General features: G+C 43.6%; 1 protein-coding gene across 1 annotated transcript; it reads left to right on the forward strand.

Moving 5' to 3' along the window:
• Window positions 1-6,988: 6,988 nt before the first annotated feature.
• On the forward strand, window positions 6,989-23,356 carry LOC111256290 (putative disease resistance protein RGA4). The gene is made up of 4 exons (XM_022824073.1): window positions 6,989-7,366; window positions 11,457-12,584; window positions 19,746-22,289; window positions 22,753-23,356. Exons 1-4 carry the CDS (start codon window positions 7,076-7,078, stop codon window positions 22,762-22,764), a joined length of 3,975 nt encoding a protein of 1,324 aa, XP_022679808.1. The 5' UTR covers window positions 6,989-7,075; the 3' UTR covers window positions 22,765-23,356.
• The last annotated feature ends 4,318 nt before the right edge of the window (window positions 23,357-27,674 follow it).

The raw sequence follows: 27,674 nt of genomic DNA on the forward strand, positions 1-27,674 counted from the left end.
AATCCTCAAGTATCGTCGACCAGTAATACCCGTTGTTACGAATCATCCACTTCATTTTGAAGGCCGATTGATGAGCTCTGCACACGCCTTCATGGATTTCTCCCATCAAACTTTTTGCCTCTTCCAAGCTGAGGCATTTAAGCAGAACTCCATCAACCGTCTGATAGTACAAGTCATCTTCGAGTAACACGTACTTGGTTGCCTGGAACTGTATCTGCCGATCGACCTTCCTGGATGGGTCTTGGAGGTAATCGGCGATCTCTTTCCTCCGGTCATCGACCACCAACTCCAAAGCTAGGGCACTGTGGATCGGCCGATAACCGGAGGCATGCTGAGCAAGCTTGTTAGCTTCCGCATTGTAATCTCTAGGGATGTGTTCGACCCTCACGATCTTAAACTCTTTCAGTAACTGGAGGCACTCCTCATAATATGTCCGTAAGATGTCATCTCTGCACTCACACTCTCTAGTTAGCTGATCAATGATGAGCTTTGAATCTCCAAATATTTCAACTGTGTCAGCTTTTATTTCGCTCAACAATTGGACCCCTTTTAGCACAATGCGGTACTCGGCCTGATTGTTAGTGGCCGTAGCCTCAATCGGCAGAGCGAACTCATAACTTGCCCCCCGAGGCGATATGAGAATGATGCCGATTCCTGACCTAGTCCCACATACAGATCCGTCAAAGAATAGAGTCCATGGGGCTGGCTGGACGATATTAACCTCTGGCCCACAGTGTTGGGTGACGAAATTAGCCATTATTGGCCCTTTAACTGCCTTGGCCGATTCGTACCTTAAGTCAAATTCTGAGAGAGTCAGAATCCATTTGCCAATCCTTCCTTTCAAAATCGGCAGAGACAGCATGTACTTAATCACATCGTCCTTGCAAATGACGATGCACTCTGCCGATAGTAGGTAATGCCTGAGCTTAGTGCATGAAAAATATAGACATAAGCATAACCTTTCCACCGGCGAATACCTGGTCTCGACGTCTACAAGTCTCCTACTGATGTAATAGATTACCCTTTCTTTCCTTCGAATTCTTGGACCAACGTCGAACTGATAGCTTTCTCATCGGTCGATAAATATAACCTGAAAGGCTTATCGGCCTGAGGGGGAACCAACACTGGAGGAGACGTCAGGTACTGCGACACTTTCAAGATGTTTGGTGGATCAAACATGCCTGAGAGGAGGAGCTATCTAGGTTACAGTATAGTCTCTCTTTGTCAGGTGGTTGCATGGTCTTCATTTTTCAGGTGGTGCATGGTACAGCTTAACCCAGGACAGAAATCTGAGTTGATGGATCGAGCTGGTCATGTTACATATGTGCAATCGATTCTCACCTCAGTTCTAAGCTATTTTGCCACTGCCTTGGAGCTTTCTCCATGGTGCCTAGAGGTGGTGGATAAGATCTGTGGTAATTTCTTGTGGTGAGGCTGGAAGGAGGTGAAAGTAGGTCACTGTTTATTAGCATGTCCCAAAGTGAGCCGTCCAAAGGAGCCTGGTGGTTTGGGCATTTTAGACCTTCATAGATTTAGCTAGGCACTCAGAGTCGGTTGGTTGTGGTTGGGTCGTCGATGTAGAGCAGTAAATAGGCGAGGCTCATACCCTCCTTGTAAATAAAGAGGGATGTGTCCGAGGTCAAAGCGACGAAACCAAGCTGTCGCAGGAAAGAGGCGAACCGCTGGTACCAGGCTCGAGGCGCCTGGGTCGATAAAGCCTGGAGGCTGCTGGCAATAGACTGTCTCCTCAAGATGGCCGTGAAGAAAGGCGTTCTTCACGCCCAGCTGGTGAATCGACCAGGCACGGGAAGTGGCGATGCTGACAACGGTCTATATCGTCGCCGGTTTGACAACCGGGCTGAACGTCTCATCGTAGTCGATGTCGTGTCGTCGGGACTGCTAGGATGGATTTCTCCAATAGTGCCCTACTATAGCTATTTTATCAATTGTGAGGTCCGAGAGCTAAAACATAGAGCTGCCAAGAGGAAACATTGCATAGAAAATGGAATCACTCTCTGTTAGTTTGATTTGTTGTTATGAATTTGTTTGTATGTTTTGAATGGGTGTCACAAGCTTCAGCATAAAGATGTTATATGTTGCAACATTTTTGAACCTTCACTCCTACTACCTTTAATGTATCAGTCATGTGCAAAGCCAAAGTGTTTATATTAGCTATTAAGAGAATAATGCATATGTTTTCATAGTTACAGTGAGTTGCTTGTCATTGTTCTACTCCAGGAATATAACATAATAAGAAGACCCATAATCTGGGCATCAGGGCCTGGATATTTGTTTCCTTTACGTTTGCAGTTCTGCCCTGCATGCCATTTTGTGAGCAGAGCCTCATGATCGGTGGTTCGTCAGTGCAGCTGCCGCAGCGTGGCTTGTGTTGGCTTGTCTGTCAGGCGGGTCTTTGAAAATAATCCAGGCTGGCGAGCAGCTCTGCTTGTCGAATGTCGCCGGCGCCCCGCAATGACCAGCCTCCTCCAGGTATTCATCCGTACTATGAACTCTAGGTGCCCTTGCTCTGAACTTGGATGTGAAGCATGACTCTGCATTCTGTTGCAATGTACTCTGCCTTCAATTCTCTTGAGCCCATCTAGTTTTCACCGATTTGTCAGATAGCAGTTCAAACTACTCGCATGCAAATGCATTTCACGTGCCATAATGTGATGGTGTCTGCTTGAATTTATTTTGCCTCAGGGAAAATGGTGTCAGTTGCTTTGAAAATCTCAAATACCCCTGCACCGTTGCAGTGTAGCTACAGAGTCCAGAACAAATGTTTTCGTAGCACAAGTGCAACAAAAGGATTTTTCTTTCTTTTTGCTGCCTATTCATCCTGATGCATTAAATAATCTTGTGCCAAACTAGCATTAGCCTTTAAAAGTTTAGCTGTATTGTTTAGATCTGTGCAAAGGCCCAGTGAATGGTGTATATATGTTTTGGTCAACATACTTATCAAAATACTAGCTTTGGTTTTTTCTTCAGAATCTACGCTGCCAAGCATATGTGAGGCCAAACTGCACTAGGTATACATATTAATAACATAACAGTTGCAGTAAAACAAAACAAGACGTTTACAAAGGGGGGGCAAAGGGAATCCGCGAAGATCTAAGCATTAAAAACTGTGTCTAGCCATTCTTGTATTTAAGGAAAATAAGTTTTCTTTGCACGATGAAACATCAGCACAAATTGCATCCTGAAAATATCTCTAGTAGTGGCTCCGGAATCGATGACCAAGAAAAGTCTTGCACGTTGCCAAAAGTGCCAAGTAAGCATGCATGAAATTGCCATGCTAAGATGCCCTTCACTCGTTTGAATGTTAAACTGTTTTATGTGTGCAGTTAAGCAACAGCAAACTACACAAAGAACTGATGCGTCACCACTTTCCAAGATACTTCACTCATTTGAATGTTAAATATTGTAACATGCAAGGTACGGAACCAGTTTTAGCCTCAGTTGTAAATACTAAAATGCTTTGGATCTCTAAGATTAGATACGGGCCTCGGTGGTGTCAACTGTAGAAAACTGACTTATAGTTCCGGATCGTAGGGCGTAAATCTCCCGAAAACCAATCCGAGATAAAGCAATGGAGATAAAAGGGGGTGTCTTTTATCCCGGGTGCCTTAACCGGGACTAAAAATAACATTTAATCCCGGTTTGTAAAACAAACCAGGACTAAAGGGGCTGCCATGTGAGGCGCGGGACAGACCCCCCTTGCTTTTGACAAAAAAGCAAAAAAAATTCCAGGGGGTCCAGGGAGCCCCCCGCACACGACAAGTCACAAGTCACACGATTTTCACGTGAAATATGCACGTAAGCGGTCCTTGGGATTCGACACGACCTCAAGCCTCGTGCGTAGCCTCCTTACCATCCCACCTACACACCACATCTGATTATATAGGGGCTTTAATCCTTTCGTACTAACTCGTGGGGACCATTTTATTACAAACCGGGATAAAAGACATTTTTTATCCCGGTTTGTAATACAAACCGGGATAAAAGGTTTTGAGGGATAAAAAGTGTGCGAGGACTTTAGTTTTTTCTTGGGACCCTTTTATCCCGGTTGGAGTTTAAAACTAGGATAAAATACCATATTTTATCCCGGTTGGTGTCGTGGGAATTAGTCCCGGTTTGTATTACAAACCGGGATTAAAAAGGTGACCTTTAGTCCCGGTTTGTCTTACCATCCGGGACTAAATGGTTCCCCACGGCTGGTGGATTTTTTCTCCCAGGACTAAAGGGTGGTTGATTTTTAACCGGGACAAAATGGGTACTTTTAGTTCCGGTTGCAAATGCCAACCGGGAGTAAAACTCCGCGCACCCACTTTTGTCTCGGGTCTACATTAAACCGGGACTAAAGGGGAGGATCGATAGTCAGTTCTCTACTAGTGACTGCTGGCTTGCACTACGGGACACAGGTGGTATGCCGAGTGCCAGGGGCACTCGGCGAAACCCAAAAAACTCTCGGCGACAAGTTCGCCGAGTGTCACACTCGGCATCTGGCACACGGTAAAAAAACTGCCGGCAAACAAACTTTGCCGAGTGTTTTTTGTCGGGCACTCGGCAAAGCTTCGCCGAGTGCCAAAAAACACTCTGCAAACATTATTTTCAGAAAAAATAAAAAAACAAATTTCCAACATCCTGTGCCCCGCCACCACCCTATGCCGGAGCTCATTGCCGGAGCCGCCGCTGCTGCTGGACACCGCCGGAGCCCACGCCCGTACCCTTGAACCACCACCACCAGGCTGCCGCGGCCACCACCATGTCCCTGCACAGAAGGGGGAAGAAGAGGGAGCTCATCACCGGTCGGAGCCGCCGCTGCTGCTCGACACCACCAAAGCCCGCGCCCATACCCTCGAGTCACCGCCACCAGGCTGCCGCGGCCACCATTATGTCCCTGCACAAAAAGGGAAGAGGAGGAGGAAGAAGAGGGAGAGCATTGACGGAGCCGCCTCCACCGCTGGGCGCCGCCAGAGCCCGCGCCCGTACCCTCGAGCCGACGGCGCCGGAGATCCCTCCCCTCCCCTTGAGTTGCCACTGCTAGTCGCGGCCGGAGCCCCCTCCCATCCCCTCGAGCCGCCGCCACCCGGATCTGGGAGGAAGGGAGGGGGCGGCGGATCCTGAGAGGGAGCGCAGATTCAGCGAGGGAGGGGCGCAGATCTGGCAAGGAAGGAAGGGAGGAAGAAGGGGGTCGGGCGTGGAGTGGAGGGGCGGCAGCCAGGATTGGAGGGGAGGGGGCGGATCTGGCGAGGGAGGGAGGGAAAAGGGGGCCGAGAGCGGAGGGGGCGGCACCGGCGGCGGGGGCCGGCCGACGGCGGGGGCAGCGAGAGGGCTCGGGGAGGGGAGGGGCGCTGGGGGAAGAAGATGGGGATCGGAGTCCAGGGTATGTGGGGGAGCGGGGGTCAATAGGATATTTTTGGGTTTGCCAAGTGTCCTAGATCCGGCACTTAGGAAAGTTCTTTATTTTATTTTTTTATTTTTTTCATTTTTTCTTCTTTTTAATAACATCTTCTACTCAGATTATTTGATTATATTATGCGGTTTATATGTTAAATTCACTCAACAATATGTATTTGATTATTCTACTCATATTATTCCATTATTTTATGCAATTATAGCTCGATTTCCATTTATATCAATTAAAATTCTATAATTGCACTTAATACATTAAAATTATCAAACATTTCCAAAAAAATTACAAAAATTTCACATGAAACAATATACGTTCTCTATTGGCTATACAAAAAGTTTTGTAGTCAAACCAAAATTCGACCGTCACTTTGACTCTAAATCTTATCGAATCCTTCTCAACGCCACTATTCTTCTTCTGAGATGTTTCGGTTTGTAAACATTGTACGTGACAAAATGTGCGAAATCTTCTCAATTTTTTCCATACCCTCCACATATGATATCATCACATCATGACAAATCCCATGATTTTCAGACTTCGCTTGCTTTTTTTACAATTTAAAAATCATTCGGCCACACGTACGTGGCCGTGGTTCCTGAACAAGATGTTTGAAATTTTCTTTTTATTTGATGGGTCAGGTCTCAAATTTTTCTATATAACATGAATATTATTTTGCTACTCATTTTATTCTATAATTTGAACCACTTGCAGTTCAAATTTGACTTATACTAAAAATTTCCTTGAAATGCAATTAATTAATTAAATATAGCAAACAAATCTAAAAATATACCAAATTTAAACATGGAGTACCACATGTTGTACGTGGGGAGTAGAAAAATTTTTAAGGTGAAAAGAGAAAAAAAAAACTTATTGCTTCGCCGAGTGTCAAAAAAACACTCGGCAAACCCCCCTCTTTGCCAAGTGTTTTTTTTTACACTCGACAAATTCCGTCTTTGCCGAGTGTTTTTAGCTCGGCACTCGGCAAAGAGCTTGTTTGCTGAGTGTCTGAAAAAAACACTAAGCAAATTTGAGGTTTCCCTAGTGCTGGGCACATGCATGTGGAACCATGTGCTTCAGAGATTCGTGATCGATATGAACCAGTTTATTTAGCCTCGGAGTTCTGAAAAGACATAGGCTTTTAGGTTGGTGATGACATTCATATATAGTAATTAAATCGCTAATGTCAGTCAGCATCTTGGTAGTTCCAACTTTTTTGCATACATGTGCTTCAGTTGTTCGTACATGTGCTTCAGTGCATACATGTGCACACGGGGAACCAGCTAGCGTGCATACATGTGCTTCAGTTGTTCGTTCCCCACGTAGAGGAACGTGCATACACCGAGACTAGCACAGAAAACAACTCTCCATCTTGTCGATCGATGTGAAATTGTGAGCTATCAAAGAAAGCAGCGGGGCAGTTGGAAAGTGGTGAAGCAGCGGGGCAGTTTACATTGCACTCTTAATCAGGATACCATTAGTGCGCTCCCACTGGCGCCAGCTGTGGTAAGCAGGATACCATCAATTGTCCGTCCACGGCTGTAAAGAGCAGACCAAGAGCACATGGATGCTGCAAAACTTGTGTTCAACTAAACTACTAAACCCTGCTGCACCTTGGCTTTTGTTCACGCACTCCATTCGCACAAGTCTCAGAGCTCTGCAGCCATGGCGGAGATCTTAGCTGGATTGCTCACTTCCGCCATCGTCGGCATCGCAAAAGATAAGCTGGCCGCCGCCATCGCGGAGCAGGCCAATTTGTTTTGGAACTTCAGCGACGACCTGGAGGACATGAACTTGGTGCTGGAGGCCATCTCAGCGGCGCTCCAGGATGCTGAGAGGCGGTCGGCCAAGGAGAAGTTGGTGCAGCTGTTGCTCAAGCGGCTCAAGCATGCTGCCTTAGACATCACCGACATGCTCGAAGACTACCAAGACACTAGCGACCGGTTAACTGCAGAGGTGCGTGGTTATACATGCTAGGATCTATCTTGAATTCCTTTGAAATCGATCACATCCCTCCTGTGGAGAACTAATTCATTTTCAATTTGACTCTCTTATTTTCAACCGGATGTCTATAACTCTGGACCAGAATAGAATGTCTTCTCGATCTCGAGCGTGTTCCATATATAGATCAGATTTAGTGCAGAAGGGTTAGGTGTGGTCGTGTGATTCCATGAGTTGCGTACAAATAAACTTTAGGCTATAGCAAGTGTGGTGCACTTGGATACACCTAAAATTTAAGGCAAGAAATATTGCACAAACATACTTATATAAGTCATTTGGATTATTGAGTTTCCTCCTATATTTGATTTTGTGTCAAAGAAATATACCTTCTTTTTTAGCAAGGTTTATTTTTCCCATTTGTACTGCTTAGGGCCTACTCCTTGGGCTGAGATTCTGTCACACCCGGTTTTAAAACAAAACCAAGTGCTATCTATATGTATGACAGGATCAAGTTTCATACATATAGTGACATCATAAGTGAATAACAGCAACAGTATCACGTAAAGAAAAACAAATAAAGACTTACGAGACTATCAGATATATACAGCTTAAACACCAGAAATAGAGGCTCCAAACTTCACAAACAATTGACTGGAGATTGCGTACGCCTAGAACTCAGCATCACCTTCAGAACAACTTCATAGCACCTTCTTCTTCTGAGCAACGTTGGTTACAGCAAGGGTGAGCACATGTCATACTCAGCAAGTGTGAGGAGAACATGAATGCAAGGCTTAAACAAGGAAAGGCTGACTGGTCGACTGCATTAAGCATTTTTAATTGGTCAAATTTTATTAGCACCTGATTACTAACGTATAAGTATATACCAACCCACAATTAATAGAAGCATAGGCCATAAGCATATGGCTGAAATATAACCACGGTTTAAGTCCATCTTCGGGTATATTAATCATGTGAGGGTCCAGGTTACTCTTAACTGTGAGAAATCATGTGAGGGTCCAGGTTACTCTTAACTGTGAGCACGGTTGATCGATCAGTTTTACACTCTACAGAGGTTGCACATCTTTACCCACAAGTCGCGTAAAAGTTCAAAGAACTTTAAACCCAACCATGTGGTGCTGGCCAAGCACCATACCACACTTCCGAGGTGTGATTGCATAGGGACGCTACGAGGCCTTTACAAAGATTCGCTAGTAAGTGGTGACCCGCTAAGGTTTCAGACCAAAGTAGAGCATAACAGTCCCCTAGTGGGTACAGTGTCTTAGCAAAGCCCACGTCCCAAGAGAGCGAGTGCTATTGCTCTCTTGCCCTTTCGGTAAGATTACCCCAGACTAGAGTTTCTAATTAATTAGCCAAGACTAGAGCCATAATAGTTCTTGTGGTTGCACTATTTTCCTGGGTGGTCGCCCCATGTTCCGATTAAACATTATGATCTTGTATTATTGGAAACTTATAGCATACATAAAACAGGTTTAATCATTGATTCCATTAGAACAACCATGTCCCAAGTGTAGCAGCTAAGAAAAACTACCCAATAGAATGATAAACCCAGGTTGGCAAGGAATGATCATAAAGACTAGGCAAACCTTAATAGGACCCATCAAATTAAATGCAAGCATATGCAAGTGATTAATAAAGTTATTGGGACAAAAGCACAAGGGCACACTTGCCTTTCCCCAATGAAAAGTTACTGTTACTGCTCTTCAACTCTTGCTCATTTGAATCTCGTACTCTTCAAAACTTCCTAACGACGATCCTTCTACTCAGGGCAAACATCGATACAAACATACAAAACAACAAAAAGTACAACTAAGAACAATACACCAAAATAGAAAAAAGCTTTAAAAGAGCGTACTAACAGACAAGGCTCGATTCTAACGCTACGTGAACGCAAGAAATGCCGGGAACAGAACTAAGATCGACAAGGCAAAACTATCGAGAAGTTTGAATTATAAAAGAAAGATAAAAGCTACAAGCTGCATTTATTTTAGTTGAGAAAACAAATTAAAGATATTTCAGAGAAATACCCTTGGTTAGAATTAATCAATTTATATTTATATTTATATGAGAAATACGATGTAGAGCTTAAGCATATTTTATTTATAAATATTTAAGTAAAATTTATGTAAATTAAACATTTACTTTGGAAAAAATATATATATAAACATCTAAGCGCATAACTTAATATTTCGAGGTCAGCTAACAAAATATTTTAAGAACACATTTATATTCATATTAGTCAAATTAACATTTAATTATGAAAACTCGGGATATAACCTATGTAGCTTTTATTTAGAAAGCAAATTGAATAAACATTAACCAAATGAACATTAGTTTATGAAAATCCGATATATAAAACCTAATTGGCTTTTATTTGGAAAGGATACAAAGTAGGCAATACTCAAATTGATGTTTATTATAAAAGCGGTGTATATACTCTAAATAGCTTTTATTTAAAGATCGCATGTTTAATAGGCATTAACCAAATTAGTATTAAATTTATTTTCAAAAACATGTAATGATGGAAAACATTACCACTAACGTGTAATTTATGTTCTTATGAACCTAACGCAACTTGAATGGATAGAAACGGAGCTCAAACACGGATTGGATGAGCTAAACACGATTGAAGGACCTAAACATAATTAATCCTACACTTCAGGAGCTAGCAAGGAAAGTTTGCGAGACACAAAGAATAGTACCCGCGAAAAGGTTAAAGGATAGGGTTAGATCTGTAAAACATAAAGGCATGGGCTTGGTTGCAAGGATCTAAAAGGTTTAGGGGGGTTTTGTGGGAAACCCACAAGATCTGATCTAGTCATTATACCTTTCTTCAAGGGAATAGACGCAAAATCATCATTATCTTCTTCCTCAGGCCCATTGGAACGGCCATGGCCTAGGCCAAACTGCCGGCGGCGACGGTCGGGGAAAGGAGCGACGTAGGGCGGCGTTTGGCGGTGGAACTCTAGATATTGTTTTAGAGCACGGAAATAATGTTTAGAAAATCCCAAGAATTCCAAGAAAATTCTTAGAGATAGTTTGGTACCAAGAGGAGTCCAAATAAAATACTTGGAGCTCATGAAAAGGACTCCGGAGCCTTCCTAAAATTGGAGTTAGCTCTAGAAAAATGAGAATAAATTTCAGTAAAAGCCTGAAAATTTTCAGAAGGATCTGGACAACGTCTAAATGCGTTTTAAAAACTTTTGCACTCAAGAAACACCTAGATGCATTGGCATGAATGCACAGACACGGAACATCATTATTTAATTTAGAAAAGCAAACATTTATTTTCCTATACTAAATTTCCTGTAAAGAAAAATAAATGTTGAAAAAAATTTAATATTATGAGAAATTATTGTTTAAATATATTCATTTTATTCACATCCTGAAATTCAAAAATTTCAGGGTGTGAATTTCATATACCTGATGATGTTGTTGGATAGCTCAATACCTACAGGCTACTGGGACATGTAAGCTTGTAAATCCCGATCGGGCATCAGCCAGCTGGTGCCTAGGCCAGAATAAAAGGCCATCCATCTGGTACCGGCCTCGATACTGCTAGTAGCGGTTAATATCGATCATCTCAGCTAATGTACAGATCACCTAAGGAACCGCTTGGTTCCTCTTGCTTATTTTTAGCACATGTCACATCGAATGTTTAGATATTAATTAGGAGTATTAAACATAGACTATTTGCAAAATCCATTACACAGATGGAGGCTAAACGGCGAGACGAATCTATTAAGCCTAATTAGTCCATGATTTGACAATGTGCTGCTACAGTAAACATTTGCTAATAATGGATTAATTAGGCTTAATAGATTCACCTTGCCGTTTAGCCTTCATTTGTGCAATTAGTTTTATAATTAACTCATATTTAGTCCTCCTAATTAGCCTCCGAATATTCGATGTGACACGGACTAAACTTTAGTTGGAGGAACCAAAGACCCCCAAAATTTGAAATATCTAGCCGATTAGCCAGTTACTACTTCATATTGTGGTTCAATTTCCATGTAAGTTCATATGATCTGAAGCCTCTTTGCTTAGTGTAGATTCCAATGACTAAGAATAAATGAAATTCTTGCAGAAGCCAGGAGTGCTTTCATGTCTACCAGTTGCTCTCAAGAAGATTGTTGTGGCTAATAGGATGAAGAGCATGAGAGAAGAAGTGAGGAAAATCAACAAGGACTTTCAGGATTTTAAATTCTCAAAGGATGGGACTTGCACATCTCTTGAGCAACATGATGACGATCGTGAAACATCATCACGTTTGCCTGAAAAACCTATAATTGGGAGGAATAGAGAAAAGCAGGAAATCATAAACCTCTTATCTGCAGGTACCAACAATGATGAGACTGTGATTATTTCTATCCATGGCCTTGGAGGTATGGGCAAGAGTACTTTGGCACAACTAATTTACAATGATGCGCAATTCAAGAAGTATGACCATCGTATATGGGTTTACGTGTCCCGGGATTTCAGTCTAAAGAAAATAGGAAGCTCTATAATTTCTCTAATACCAATAGAAGGAGGCCAGCAGAATAGGGATACACTGGAAGCTATAAATCAGTGCCTAGATAACCTATTCAGTGGCAAGAAGGTTCTTATTGTTTTAGATGACTTATGGGAGGAAAAGGACACTGAGTTGGGGAAACTGAGGAGTATGCTTCAGGTGGGCAAGAAGGGCACAACCATAGATGTCATAGTAACCACGCGCAACGAAGATATTGCAAGGAAAGTTTCCACATGTCCACCATACAAGCTGGATGCTTTGAACGATTATACATGCTGGGAAATAATTAAGAGATATAGCATGTTTGAAGATCAACATTACCAAGAAAGATTATTGAATATCGGATTGGATATTGCAAAGAAATGTGCAGGTGTGGCATTAGCAGCTCAAACACTTGGATACATGCTACAGTCCAAAGATCTGGATGGATGGATAGAAATAAACAACAGTTATATCTGGAATGAATCTTCTCAAGATAACGGTGGTGTGCTCCCGTCCTTGAAGCTAAGCTACGAAAGGATGCAACCACAGCTAAGGATATGCTTTTCTTATTGTGCCATATTCCCAAAAGGCCATAATATTGCTGAAGATGATTTGATTCACCAATGGATTGCTCTTGGTTTTATCAAGCCATCGAAGGGGAAGGATTACACCAGGCAACTTTTGGGCATGTCCTTCCTTCAAGTTTCAAAGTTACCCAAGGTAATGTTGAAGTATATATAACTACCAGAACACTACTCTTACCTGCTGATTGATCTGTTCGCATATTGGTTGTTTTTGCCTACTACTTGTCATTACCACAACTCAATTTATGACATTTGACTTTTTACTATTATAGGATATGGAATTATAATATTATTTTCATGGGTAATTTTTATCCTAAATTCAGTTAAAGTATAGATAAGGTGTTGGGGGCACACTACTACCTATTCTTGAGTTTTTCACATATATTACTAAAAACAATTTACTTATTTAACCTGCCTTCCCACATGCTTAGATTATGGGCTTCTTGCCTAGTTGGAAGAGTCCAATATAGCTTTCAACCGCACGTGGAAACACATTTGCACATAGGTGGTGGTTCACATAAGGAACCACTTATATAGGTGGATGGGAATATTTTCCTAGTTCCTATTTGATAGTGGGATGGTATGTGGAAGGATCATGCGAGAGGGGAGGTCTTGGTTCTGAACATAGGAATTTGCATGTGTGCATATTTCACATGAAAATACACATAAGGCTGGCTAGTCGGGTCGGCCCAGGTCCAAAAATGATTTTTTTCAAATCTTTTATGCTGTTTCTAGTAGATGTTTATATATTGTTGCTCATTTTTCACTTGTAAAAACCCACTTTTTCACGGGCATTCAGCTGCAGGTCCTTGCTTAAACCCCTTTGCAAAGGGGTTACCAACCGACTATACAAATGTTTGATGTTATAGTGTCAACATGTCTTTAAGTATATAAGAAATGCTCGAAACCACCCTACACCAAAGCTACAGCGAGGTCCTCTTTTCGGACGTGGCAGTGTGGCTAGGAAACCACGATGTTAAGTAGTGATTACACTACTAGAGAAAACGCCATTAGTACCGATTGGGAACTCCCTTTAGTACCGGTTCTGCAACCGGTACCGAAAATTTAGTACTAAAGGATATTAAAAAATTAAAAAACATAAATCCTCACTGCCGGCCCGCACCCCCCAGCCAGCCCCACCACCGTCAGCCCCTGCCACCGCCACCTGCTGCCCTTGCCGCCGCCCCCCGCCCTCCGCTCACCCCGCTGCTCCTCCGCCCCCACCTCCATGCCGCTCGTCACCCCCACCACTGCTCCACCCCCGTTCCTGCTGCCCCTGCTCGATGGCCGCTGCCGCACCTCACCCAGCCGCCGCTCCTCGCCTCAGGTATGAGGTGATGGGCGAGCGGATGGGGGAGGAGAGGGGAGGCTGGGGAGAGGGAGGGATGGTGCTGGTGGAGGGAGCTGAGGGAGGGGAGGAGAAGGAGAGCAGGGCGAGCGGATCGAGTGAGCTAGGGAGGAGAAAGAGAGCGGAGGAACGAAGAGGATAAGGGAGTGGAGGGGTCGGTGCAATAAATGAAAAAGGCGGAGGGAGGTGAGGCACAGATGGAGGGAACCTTCTCCACCTGGTATTAAAGGCACATAGGTACATTAGTACCAAGTAGAGCTCCCACCTAGTACAAACAGCCTCCACGGGATCCCAAATTTGGACCCGGTACTAATGCTAACATTAGTACCGGGCCTAAATGTGTTAGGTATTAAAGGAGTGGATGAAAGGTCCATTCCCTAGTAGTGTTAGTCAAGTGATTGCATGGCATAAACTATGCACTAAACTGAGGGATATGGGTACCCCATAGGTCCCCACCGACCAAGATGTTGGCCGGACCTAACAAGTGGGCTCGCCCGACTAGGATGTGCAGGCTGATGACATGAAGTTAATTGTACACGCCAAGGCAATAGGACCGTCCAAATCTACCCGGACATCGTGGGACGCATTTTGTAATCTGACTTAGATTGCTTTCCATATAGAGACCAAGTAGATTAGATTTGAACCCATTTGTAATCCTTGGTCGCTAGCCTATATAATGAGGGAAAGGGCACCCTCCTCGGCCATCGAATCATATACAAAGCAATACAATCAATGCATACAGGATGTAAGGTATTACTCTCCGAAGGCCCGAACATGTCTAATCCCCCATGTTCCCTTTGTGTTCTCGCGATCACCTTTGAGTTCTTGGTCTCGTAATCACCCTCGCTTATAAATAAACCACTTGGGGCACTAGGTAGGGGTGGTTGCGAGATCCGCTTTTGTGACCTTGATGGCATCCCGTTCCGGCGTCATTTTTCACGAGAGCATGATGGACTTCCTCACCAACCTGGTCCATATTCAGTTTGGGACCATGCCAAGGTTCAAATCCGACCATCTTCTTCGTCAACTCGGTGACTTCTGTCGACTCGGCGACTCTCGTCAACTTAGCGACTCTCATTGACTCAACGACTTCCACCAACTCGGCTCCCATTGGATCTATTCCGATGAGGCAAGTTCTCCACCCAAGGATCGTCCTGCTGCTCGCCGAGCAGGTCGGTGAACTTTACCTCTTAGAGAAGGTTCTAGATCTACTTGTTGGCGCCCACCCACCCATGCCCTATAACCTGATCGTGGGGTTGGATCGTATCAGCAGTACCATCTCTGAATACATAGAGCTGTCTGAAACAGTGTTGCGTGAAACCAGGTCGGCGCAGGGTCCGTCTCGCTTCTCCCCTTTGGTCTACGGAACTCGACCTCCAAGTACTCCGCTAGGCTTAACCGAGTCTTTCAGATCCAATCTGCATTGGTCAGAGCATTGTTAAGTCAGATGGGGATGATTAGTGCACGGATATAATTAGTTATGGGATCAATTTGCATCAAGTAAAACATCAAAATACTTAAGGAAAAAAATAGGAAAAGTGCATTTTTCATCCCTCGAGTATTGCAAAAGTGTGGCATTCATTGCTTATGTTTCATTTGGTGTAAATCAACCCCTTGATCTTACTAAATTGATGCATTTATCATCCCCACCTAAGTTTGATAATAGTTTAGTGTCATATAACGTAGGTTTAGGCCATGTAACTATCTTACTAGTCATTGCTTAGCTATGTCTAATGTTGAGTACATTGCTATAATAACTTGGTGTGAATCAGTTCTGTTAATTTTTCCAATAATTTTTATTTTATAGGAAATTTAAAGGATTTATTAATTTTTTATTGGTTTTATATCTTCGACGTAGCATATTACATTGCTAAGCAAGGACTAGCCCGATAATTTCATGGCATAACCTGTCATTAGATGGCATTCAACCATTGTCAAACTTAGGTGAATTTGATTTTCACCAAATGAAATATGAGAGATGAATGTCACACTTTTTCAATAATGAAAAAAAACACCTTTTCCCCAAAAAAACACTTTCCTTTCTTAAAAAATGCATGTACAAAGAAGATACAAAGCTCACAGGCTTAAAGAGAAGGGGGGGGATTAAAAGTTACAGATTACTCATCCAATTATCCAAGGAAAGCTTCAATGTCGTTTTCTTCTCTGAAATCCTATTTCCACTTAGCCATAGACCAAACACCATTATAAAAGATAATACTGTTGCGATGACACCAAATGCACTAGCTAGCAATGATGATAATCTCCCTGAAAGATTCCACACAATTCCCAAAAACTCCCAGCACATTTGACTGAAACAACATTCAAAGAATAAGTGCATCAGATTTTCTTCACAACCTGCAGAATGTAGAACACATGTGTAATCATGGAGATGCATGTTCTAATATCATCTGAGGAGGCGATCTCTTAGCAAGAGCCAAAAGCAAAGCTATTTGTTTGTCTGTCCTTTCAGTTATCATTAATTAGTTTTAATAGTAATAAAGTACTTCACCAGTCCCATACCTCACAAAACGTACAGTTAAGTCGCTAAACTTTGCTACAGTATGACACAAGTCATGAGGTTGTGGACTTGTGGTGCTCTGCTTCAGCCTCCAGCGCAAAGGAAGGGAGCTGCTAGCTTGCCTATTAGTTTCATGCAGAAAGAACAATGAGACAGGAGAGGTACTTTTGCTTGCTTCGATGTGGTGTTAAAGGCGCTGGAGGTGAGTAGGTAGAGGAACGATGGTCGAAGCTCGGAGGAAATGGTAGAATCGGGCTGGTGGTCGCCACAAAGTTGCTTGCCCTTTGTCGTTATAAGCATGTGCATAGGACGAGCGCCTCTTCCTTCCTCCGCTATCCATCTTGGAGAGGTAGTGGTCAAGCTCGACAGGTACTTCAGCAGTGTTGACACCAGCAGCTGCAGCCAGCGGCAAGCTGGTGACCGGCTATGTAGGAGCTCACCTCCCAACTAGTAACTGGTCGTTGTGGCCACACATTGCACCGAGACTTGGAACTGGACGCGTGCATGGTGACCGAACGTGAGAGCAACCCATACGGCATTGGTAACATGCTGAGCATGAGATGGGCTGGAGGAGAAGGGGATGAATGGGAGGGAGGATAGAGCAGGTGAGAGAGAGAGGAGAGATGGGCCCACATTTTCACAAGCGTTCAACTGCAGGTGCTTGCTTAAACCTCTGTGCAAAGACTCTATACAAATGTTTGATGTAATAATGTCAACATGTCTTTAAGTATCTAATAAGAAATGCGTGAAACCCCCTACATCAAAGCTCCAGCGAGGTCCTCTTTTCAGATGTGGCGTGTGGCTAGGAAACCACAATGTTAGTAGTGATTAGTCAGATGATTGAGTGGCATAAACTATGCACTAAACCATTGTTAATTCGATGTGGGGATGATTAGTGCACCAATATAATTAGTTAAGGGATTGATTTACATCAAGTAAAACATCAAAATACTTAAGGAATAAAAAAAGGAAAAGTGCATTTTTCATCCTCAAGTATTGCAAAGTGCATTCATTCTTTATGTTTCATTTGTTGTAAATTAGCCCCTTAATTTACTAAACCGATGCATTTATCATCCCACCTAAGTTTGATATTAGTTTAGTGTCATATAACATCGGCTTAGGCCATGTAATCATATTACTAGTCACTTCTTAGGTATGTCTAATGTTGAGTCAATTGCTACAATAGCTCGGTATGAATCAGTTCCATTAATTTTTCTAATAATTTTTATTTCATAGGAAATTTAGAGTATTTATTATTTTTTTATTGGTTTTATATATTCGACTCAGCATATTACATTGCTAAGCAAGGACTAGTCAGATAATTTCATGGCATACACCGTCACTAGATGGCATTGAACCATTGTCAAACTTAGATGGGGTTGATTTTCACCAAATGAAATATGGGAAATGAATGTCACACTTTTGCAATTTGCGAGGGATGAAAATACACCTTTTTCCCCTAAAAAAACACTTTCCTTTTTTAACAAATTGGCAGGGGAGTCCCCTATACCTGTTTTTTGGTATATATATAAAGAAAAACAGCATGTACAAAGAAGTTACAAAGCTGACATTCTCAAAGAGCAAAGGGGGGAGGAGGAATGAAAAGTTACAGATTATTCATCCTGAATGATCATATCTAAAGGGGCCAGCGAAAGATTCCACACAATTCCCAAAAACACCCAGCACATTTGAATGAGACAACATTCAAATAATATGTGCATGAGATTTTCTTCACAATCTGCAGAACGTAGAACACATGTGTAATCATCGAGATGCATGTTCTAATATCTTGTGAGGAGGTTTCTTGTATTCAGGCGATCTCTAAGCAAGAGCCAAAAGCAAAACTATTTTTTAGTCTGTCCTTTCAGTTCTCATTAGTTTTAATAGTAATAAAGTACTTCACCAGTCCCATAACTCACAAAATGTACAATCAAGTCCCTAAACTTTGCTACAGTATGACACGAGTCATGGGGTTGTGGATTTGTGGTGCTCTGCTTCAGCCTCAAGCGGAGAGGAAGGGAGCTACTGGCTTGCCTATTAGTTTCATGGAGAAAGAAAAATGAGAGAGAAGAGGTAGTTTTGCTTGCTTTGATGTGGCATTAAAGGCGCTGGAGGTGAGTAGGTAGAGCGATGATGGTCGAAGCTCGCAAGAAATGGTAGAGTCGGGCTAGTGGTCGCCACAAAGGTGCTTACCGTTTGCCGTTGCAAGCATGTGCATACGACAAGCGCCTTTTCCTTCCTCTACTACCCATCTTGCAGAGGTACTGGTCAAGCTCGACGGGTACCTCAGCAGTGTTGACACCAGCGGGTGCAGCCAGTGGCAAGCTGGTGACCGGCTGTGTAGGAGCTCGCCTCCCGAGTAGTAACTGGTCGTTGCGGCCGCACATGGCACCGAGACTTGGAACTGGATGCGTGCATGGTGACCGAACATGAGAGCAACCATACGACATTGGTAATTAACATGCTGAGCATGAGATAGGCCAGAGGAGTTGGGATGAAAGGGAGGGAGGATAGAGTAGGTGAGAGAGAGAGAGGAGACATGTCGAGTCCTTGTCATAGCATAGTATAAACAGCATGTCACGTAGGTGGTTTAACTTAAATTAGACGATTTGTGACTCATATGGTACAATTAGCAAGTTTTTTTAGGGATCTGATTGTTCATTTTGATAGTTCTGGACCGGATGACATAACGTTACAATTTTGATGGCCTGCAAAACTGCAGTACCTAAACCTAAACCTCATCCTTCCCCCACAATCCATCTTGGAAAGGTAGTGGTCAAGCTCGACGGGTACCTCAGCAGTGTCGACAGCAGCGGCTGCAGCCATTGGCAAGTTGGTGAACGGCTATGTAGGAGCTCGCCTCCCAACTAGTAAATGGTCATCGCGGCCACACATGGCACCGAGACTTGGAACTCAAGGCGTGCATGGTGATCGAACGTGAGAGCAACCCATACGGCATCGGTAACATGCCGAGCATGAGATGGGCCGGAGAAGAAGGGAATGAAAGGGAGGGAGGATAGAGAAGGTGAGAGAGAGAGGAGAGGTGGGCCCAATACATGGTCCCCAATTGTTGGATCCTTATCATAGGATAGTATAAACAGCATGTCACGCATGTGGTTTAACGTAAGTTAGACGATTTGTGACTCTAGGTACAAATAGCAAGTTTTTTTGGGATCTGATTGTTCATTTTGCTAGTTCGGGACCGGGATGACATAACATTACAATTTTGAGGACCGATAGTATGTTTACTCTTTTAATAAGTAATATTTCTTTGGTGAAGATATGATATACGGTACATATTTACTAATAAGTAAACTAGGTATCCTCGCAGTTTATACACATGTAAACTTAGGATTTAAATTGTTTTACAAAATGAAGAAATTATTAGTTGACATTTTAATGGAGTATATATGGTTAACTTATCATTTCAGACTTCAGGAGATCGTATGGAGCAGTACACTATGCACGACCTGGTGCATGATCTAGCGACATTGGTCATGGGTGATGAGTTAATTGTTTCTAATGTTGCATCGAAGAATAATAAAGCACATAGCCAGAAATATTGTCGCTATGCTTCGTTTACCAAATATGACCACACAACAAGGTTATCCAATGTTTTACCCTCAAAGGTGAGGGCACTTCATTTCTCAGATAACGGCAAGCTGGATCTCTCTTGTGGGGCATTTTCATTTGCAAAGTGCTTGCGTATTTTGGATTTTAGTGGATGCTCTGGTATACTGTTGCCCGACTCTGTTGGGCAACTGAAGCAGCTGAAGTACCTTACTGCTCCACGAGTGCAAAATGAAGTTCTCCCAGAGTTTATGACCGAGCTATCAAAACTGCAGTACCTGAACCTGAATGGATCTTCTCACATTTCCACACTACCAGAATCAATGGGCAAGCTCTGCTGTCTGAAATATCTGGGTTTGTCAGGTTGTTCTGGAATATCTAAACTGCCAGAATCATTTGGTGATTCAAAATTTATGGTGCATCTTAACATGTCAGATTGTTCTGGGATAAGAGAACTGCCAGCCTCACTTGGCAATCTCACAAATTTACAGCATCTTGACATGTCAGGTTGTTTTCGGATAAGAGAACTGCCAGCCTCACTTGGCAATCTCACAAATTTACAGCATCTTGACATGGGAGGTTGTTATGGGATAAGAGAACTGCCAGACTCACTTGGCAATCTGACAAATTTACAGCATCTTGAATTATTTAATTGCTCTAATGTCAAAGTGATACCTGAATCTTTGTGTGGCCTCACACATCTCCGACATTTGAACTTATCATGTTGTAAAATTATCACACGGCTACCAGAAGCTATAGACAGCCTGGTCAAGCTACGGTATTTGGACATGTCATCTTGTGGTGTCGTGGAATTTCCAGAGTCATTTAAGAGACTCCGTAATTTATTGCATCTAGATTTGGGATTCAAGTCTATTGAGAAAGGCTTAGCGGGAGCTCTGCATGGCCTCACCGCATTACAATATCTGGATATGTCATACTTGAGGTACAAGGATAATTTTGAGATCAAGGAAGATCTACCTGTAGCTATGAGAAACCTCACCAATCTTAAGGTTTTGAAATTGGAAAGCACATTTACTAATCTCTTTGGTACCTGTACCAATCTTAATTTTATCGGTACACTTACCAATCTTGAGCATCTGGACCTATCGATGAACGGATTCAAGTATCTACCAGAAAGTATTGGTAATCTCAAAAGGCTGCATACACTGAATCTCAAGTTTTGCTGGAAGCTCGAGTCCCTCCCAGAGAGTATATCTTGTGCAACTGGGCTGAAGTCTGTATTGCTGGACAACTGCCCACACAAATTGATGGATCAGGCCAGTTCTCTATTGCACTATTCACTAACATTACCACTCTTCAAGGTTCGTGCTGATGACGTCAATGATCATAGCAATCTGCATGTGCTCGAGGGTGAAAATGCCATCGGTGAGTTACATATAGTTTCCCTTGAAAACGTAAGACTTCTGGAGGAAGCACAGAGACTTAACCTGTTGACAAAACATAATCTTTTGACTTTGAAACTGGTTTGGACCTTGGGTGATCGATATCTGGAGGATGAGGATTTGTTGGGACAACTAGTGCCACCAATGAGCCTGAAGGTCTTGAGTCTAGAAGGTTATAGCAGTCCGAGCTTTCCTGGCTGGCTCATGGCCATTTCTCGTCTTCTCCCTAATCTTACAATTATTCAATTGAAGGATCTGCCTACATGTAGCAACCTACCACCACTTGGACAGTTGCCGTACCTAGAGGATTTGTGCCTCCAGAATTTACCCAAGGTTACAAAAATTGACCGGGATATCTGCGGTGGCAAAGGAGCGTTCCCCCGACTGACAAAGTTCACGGTGGCTCATATGGATGGTTTGAAGGAGTGGAATACAACATGCCCTGGCGAAGATGGTGTGGAGGAGTTCATGTTCCCTATGCTAGAGGAACTCAGAGTTGATGACTGTCCAAAGATGAGATTGAAACCATGCCCACCCAAATGTCGTCGTTTCTCAATATCAAGCAGCGACCAAGTTATATCTTCACTGGAGGAGGTACAAACCAGCAGCCATCGCTGGAACTCTACTCCAACTACCACCAACCTGTTTATCGGCAGAAGTAAGCATGACACTTTCAGGCTGTTTCACAACTTCCCGGCCCTCCAGACGTTGGATTTATCAGGCTGTTCAAATCTGACAAGCTTGCCGGAGGGCATACAACAACTCTCCTCCCTTCAGGAGTTGACTTGTGATGACAGCATATCACCACTGCCAGAATGGCTGAGCGACATCTCCTCTCTCAAAAGGCTCGTCATCGACGACGATGGTAGCTTCAAGTCTTTGCCTGCATGTATACAACACCTCACCAACCTCCAGGAGCTAGTTATTAATCGGAACAACAAGGAACTGCAGCAATGGTGCGAGTCAGAAGAGAACAAGGCCAAGCTCGCACACATTAACATAGTAAGTTCACACGACAAAACAGCATTTATTTTTCTCAATCCAGCAATCAAGTTTTCTCATAAAACTGATGTACTTCATATTTGTTCTCAGCAAGTCAAGTATCTTATTTATTATTTCTGGAAAATAATAAATAGGGTGAAATCACACCATGGCTGACAATGTACATGAAATTCAATGAACGACCTCTATCTCATTAGTTTGCTAATGATACAAATATTTTTGTTAGAACTCTATTTTACAGACTACTCGTGTTTGTCAAAAGCAAACAGACTGCAGATAATATATTAAAGTAAGGAAAATAACTACGAGGATAACGTACATAATAGATGCAGAAACATATATAGGAACCCATATTTTGTTTGTTGTCTACAGTAGACATGATCAGATATTTTTTTGCTAGATGTCTAGATTTCCATGAATATAAGCTATAGCTAATCACAGTCATACTTTTTCAACTTTCCAGATGTATCGGTAGCTTAACCAAGTACCACAGAAATGGTCAGAACCAGCTGGGCAAAAGTACACTTATGTCGGTATAAGTGCAACAACAATTCCCAACATACTTGCATCCCCATTCTACTTCTGAAATTTCTTTTGACCCCTGACTGTCATGTGGCTGTGAGACATTTCTGGGCAACAAGCTCAAATCATGTGGAATCAAAGGATCTTCATTAGCAAACTGTACAAATCAGCCCTGATACATTAAGGCTTTCAGCATGGACACCGCAGCCTATTCATTTCTGCACTATCAGATCTCAGATACGGTGGAGCTTATACAAGCTGTGCTGTTATTCACTATGATTAATTCCTGCATTGGCCATTAAGGCTTTCAGCATGGACAACATATATTGGAACTCCATCTCCTCCTGTCAGTGACTTGTGACTGTACAAACAAACTCTGTTCAGTTCAAATTCTACAATAGCTTTTGTCTTCTTCTGAACTTTCCTCCCCTCCTCTATTTTGTAATATTTTTGTGTGTTGGGCAGACAACTCTTCTTGAATGCTGAATGCATCAAGTAAACACAAGTTGACAACAGAAAATACAAATATTCATTGACGCAGGACAGCTAATTAGCCTTAAGCACCCTCGTCCGTAACTAGGTCTAAGCTCTCCCAATCGTCTGCCGAAATCTGCTAGCTTCGGAGCAATGCATGCCAAGTTAAATGATTGACCTCGGGTAGACCGAGCCTGAAGTTAGGATTTACATTTATCATCTAACCGGATCTCTGTGATTCACCAGGCCACTTAAGCATGCAGGATGGAGATGGACGTCAACCACGGATTTACCCTCCGGGCCGGCTTTGCTAAGACGTGCTAGCTTCGACACCGAAGCCGAGAACATCATGCTGACTTCGATGACGAAGCCAAGATCGCCGAGCTGGCTTCGATGTCAGGGCCAGCGTGATCCCGCGACGCGGATGACAAGAAGCTGGGATTTGCGGGGCAATAGGAGAGCGCCAATCGCGGGGCTTGTCGGGCAATCAAAATGACCATTTTGTAGAGAATATTCCATGAATGTGGCAGTTGGGCGAGGGCAAGAATTTAACAGAAATAACGCGACGCGTTCATGTAATGTGACGAAATTACCCTTTGGTACGGCATATGCTTGGGATTTAGTGGTTGGTTAGGGGTATTCTTGGCTTGTAAAAGTGACCTTGCACGGCACTATAAAAGGAGATGAACCGCTTACTATAACAGATTGATTGTTCAGTGACAAGACACTTGAAGGAATGAAATCGTGAGTTGTAAGAGCTCGAAGTTACGTGTTGCTTTTCCCTTTACTGTGTTGTGATCTGTCCATATCCGAGGCCAGACCTCAACATTTGGCGCCCACCGTGCTTAGGCCACGAAGGAACCCACAATGCCTCCACAGAGAAAGAAGAAAGCCACAGCGGCACCCGAAGCTGACGAAGATAGACAACTCATCCCATCTGAACCATCACAACAGGTCATGTCAGACAAAGAAGAGCATTATGCACGCATTGAACAAGTTCTAAGAGCGAAAGCAATGAAGGCAAGGGCCATACCAAAGGCCGGACAGGAAGACCAGCAACCTACCGATGCCGAGGATAGAAACACCGCTGACACAGAGGACGAGCTGCTCTCGGTCTTAAGGCAATTGGAGGAGGTCAAGAGGCAGAAAGTACAGCTCACAGAGCAAATGCAGGCTCAAAGAGCGGCAGCCAATAGACTAGCCATCTTACACGAAGCCAAAAAAATGATTGGAGCAGTTGCAACAAGAAATTGCAGAGCTAGAACACATGCAGGAAACTCCACAGCAACCACTGCCCCAGAGCAACCAACATCCTAGATTCGACTCTGCACGAGTCATTTACACCAATCCCAACCTCGGCCAACACGACCAAATACCAGCGGTAAGCGCATGCCTGGTCATCGACAAGAGCTCCCCACTGTCGATTGGGCTCCAAACAGCACCTTGGCCCGCCACATACAAATCAGTAACTTTACCCAAGTTCAATGGTCAGACGGACCCTAGACAGTTTCTGATGAGCTACGAAGCTGCCATCGCCTTGGCCAGAGGGGATGATGTAGTCCTTGCTAAATCATTCGTAATAGCCTGCGAAGGGGCAGCCTTGAACTGGTACTCAATGCTCCCTCCACTCTCCATATGTAGCTGGATAGACCTAAAGGGAAAACTAACGCAAAATTTCCAAGGTTTCCACCACACCATCACCAACCAGGCCGACCTGTTTCACTGCAAGCAGAAGGACAAGGAACCCCTGGCTAGCTATGTAAAGAGATTCATGCAACTTCGGTCACAGATACCGCAAGATTCTGTGGCCATCTCGTCATGTATTGCGGGGTTAAGCCCCAGCCCCACCACATCAAAGTTAACAAGGAAACCACCGAAAATGATGGAAGCTCTGTTCCTGGAGTTGGATAAGTACATTAGATCAGACGAAGACCACCGAAAAAGAGTAGCAGAAAGAAACAGCCAGAAACCGAAATTGGCAAGCTTCGTCGTACAGCCATCCACAAAACAACAACCAGCACCAAAACAACCGCGTAATGGCCATCAAAGATACTCAGCCCACAAACCAGCCACACAACCACAACCAGGATCAAAACCACCACAACTACAACAACACAACCCATAGCCAAAGGGGCGGGTACTCCAACAGAGGGAGAGGCCGAGGCAATGGAAATGCAAGACCAAACAACCAAGCGAGACAACAACGATCGTTCTATTGTGCCATCCACGGAAACCAAAACCACCACGCAACTGAGTGGTGCCCTAAAAAGAAGGAGGATGAGAGAAGAGCCGCAGAAGAAGCGGCAAAAGCAACAGCCCAAACCCCCAAAACAATTCACCATACAACTTTCTATCCACACCCAACTTTCTACCCAAACACTACCATCGCAAACTTTAAACCACCTATAAATTGGCAACCTTCGCCATAGTTTCACCCTCAACATCAGCAAACCCCCCCAGCCACCGAATCCACGACCCACCCAGCAAAGGCATGAAATACCACCCCCACCGCCACATCTACCGATGGAAATACTGAAAGCCGAGCCTAACCCACCAAACAACAACCCCAATGCCTTACTTACGTTCGGCATGATCATGCCTATCTCTGGAGGGTCCTCAGGAGCGCAGCACCGTGACAACAACAATTCTAATGCTTTGCCTACCTTCGGCATGATAATGCCAATCGCTGGCGGCTCCGCTTTAGAGTTCAAGAACAAAAGAAAAAAGCAAAATTACTTCAAAGAAGTAAACATCATCACCCCGGCAGACCCCCAGCGAAGCCAGAATAGGCACACATGCCAATTACATTCACAGAAGAAGATTTCAAGCTAAAGATAGCTTCGCACAATGATGCGATGTTCATTGAAGCAATTATAGCAAATTGGACAATAGGAAAGGTCCTAGTCGACACCGGTAGCTCCATGGATATCCTATTCGCCAATACCTTCAGGGAATCAAAATCTACCCTCACCTCCTTGAACCAGCTGAAGTCCCACTACTTGGCTTTGGTGGCAAACTAGTCAAAGCCCTCGGAAAAATCTCTCTTCCGGTGTCGTTTGGGAACCGCAACAATGCGAGAACTGAGCACATCACCTTCGACGTGGTAGAAATGCACTACCCGTAAGTCGCCATACTCGGGAGAGGCTTCATCAACAAAATGGATGCAACAATCAGACAACTTTTCCTCTGCATGAAATTGCCGGCTCTCAAGGGTGTTATCACCGTGTATGGAGACCAACAGACTACAAGAAACATAGAAAAGGGCGCAACGCCAGGACAGAAAAATATTCATCACCTCACGGCTGCGAGCGAAGAGGAACAGCAAGAAAAGAAAAGGCCGTACGTCAAGCCAAAGAGAGACAAAGAAAAGATCAAAATCAGTGCCGACAACAAAACAAAGCAGGTGCACCTAGATGGGTATGTAGCGGACAGATTCATCACAATAGGCGCCAACCTCGAACCCGAGGAAGAGCGCGAACTAATTGAATGTCTTAACAAGAACAAAGATGTCTTCGCCTGGTCCACAAGCGACCTCAGAGGTGTGGACATGGAAATCATTGAGCATGGCCTCGACATCAGACTAGGCGCAAAGCCAAAGAAACAAAAGTTGAGAAAAATGTCGGACGAGAAGGTCCAAGCAGTAAAAGTGGAAGTAGACAGACTACTCGAAGCTAACGGAATCAGACCCATCCTTTACCCAGATTGGCTGGCCAACACGGTACCGGTACAAAAAAATAATGACAAATGGAGAATGTGCATTGACTTCACATATCTGAATAAAGGCTGTCCAAAGGACGATTATCCGCTGGAAAGAATTGACAAGGTCGTGGACGATGCCGCCAATAGCAAGATGCTCTCGTTACTGGACCTCTTCTCAGGATACCACCAAATCAGAATAAAGAAAGAAGATGAAGGGAAAACAGGATTCGTAACACCATTTGGCACATTCTGCTTCATGTGCATGCCGGAAGGGCTGAAAAATGCAGGCCAAACATTTTCTAGAATGACTGCAACTGTCCTAGCAGACCAGATCCGCGAAACATCCTTGCCTACATCGATGACATCATTGTCAAAAGCATCAAATGAAGCGATCACATTCACGACCTCACTGAAACCTTCGCTAACCTATGGTCAGCAAATCTGAGACTGAACCCCGAAAAGTGCATCTTCGAAGTTCAAAGAGGCAACGTACTGGGATGCTTAGTAACAACCAAAGGCATCGAGGCCAACCCAGATATGATACAGGCACTAATCAATATGATAGAACCAGCTTCAGTTAAACAAGTCCAGCAACTGACTGGAAGGGTGGCCGCACTGAACCGTTTCATCCCTCACGCAGCGGAGCGAAGCTTACCATTCTTTAAAGCCCTACAAAGCTCCAGAACATTT

The sequence above is a fragment of the Setaria italica genome, chromosome II, assembly GCF_000263155.2.
Source record: "Setaria italica strain Yugu1 chromosome II, Setaria_italica_v2.0, whole genome shotgun sequence".
Classification (NCBI taxonomy): domain Eukaryota; kingdom Viridiplantae; phylum Streptophyta; class Magnoliopsida; order Poales; family Poaceae; genus Setaria; species Setaria italica.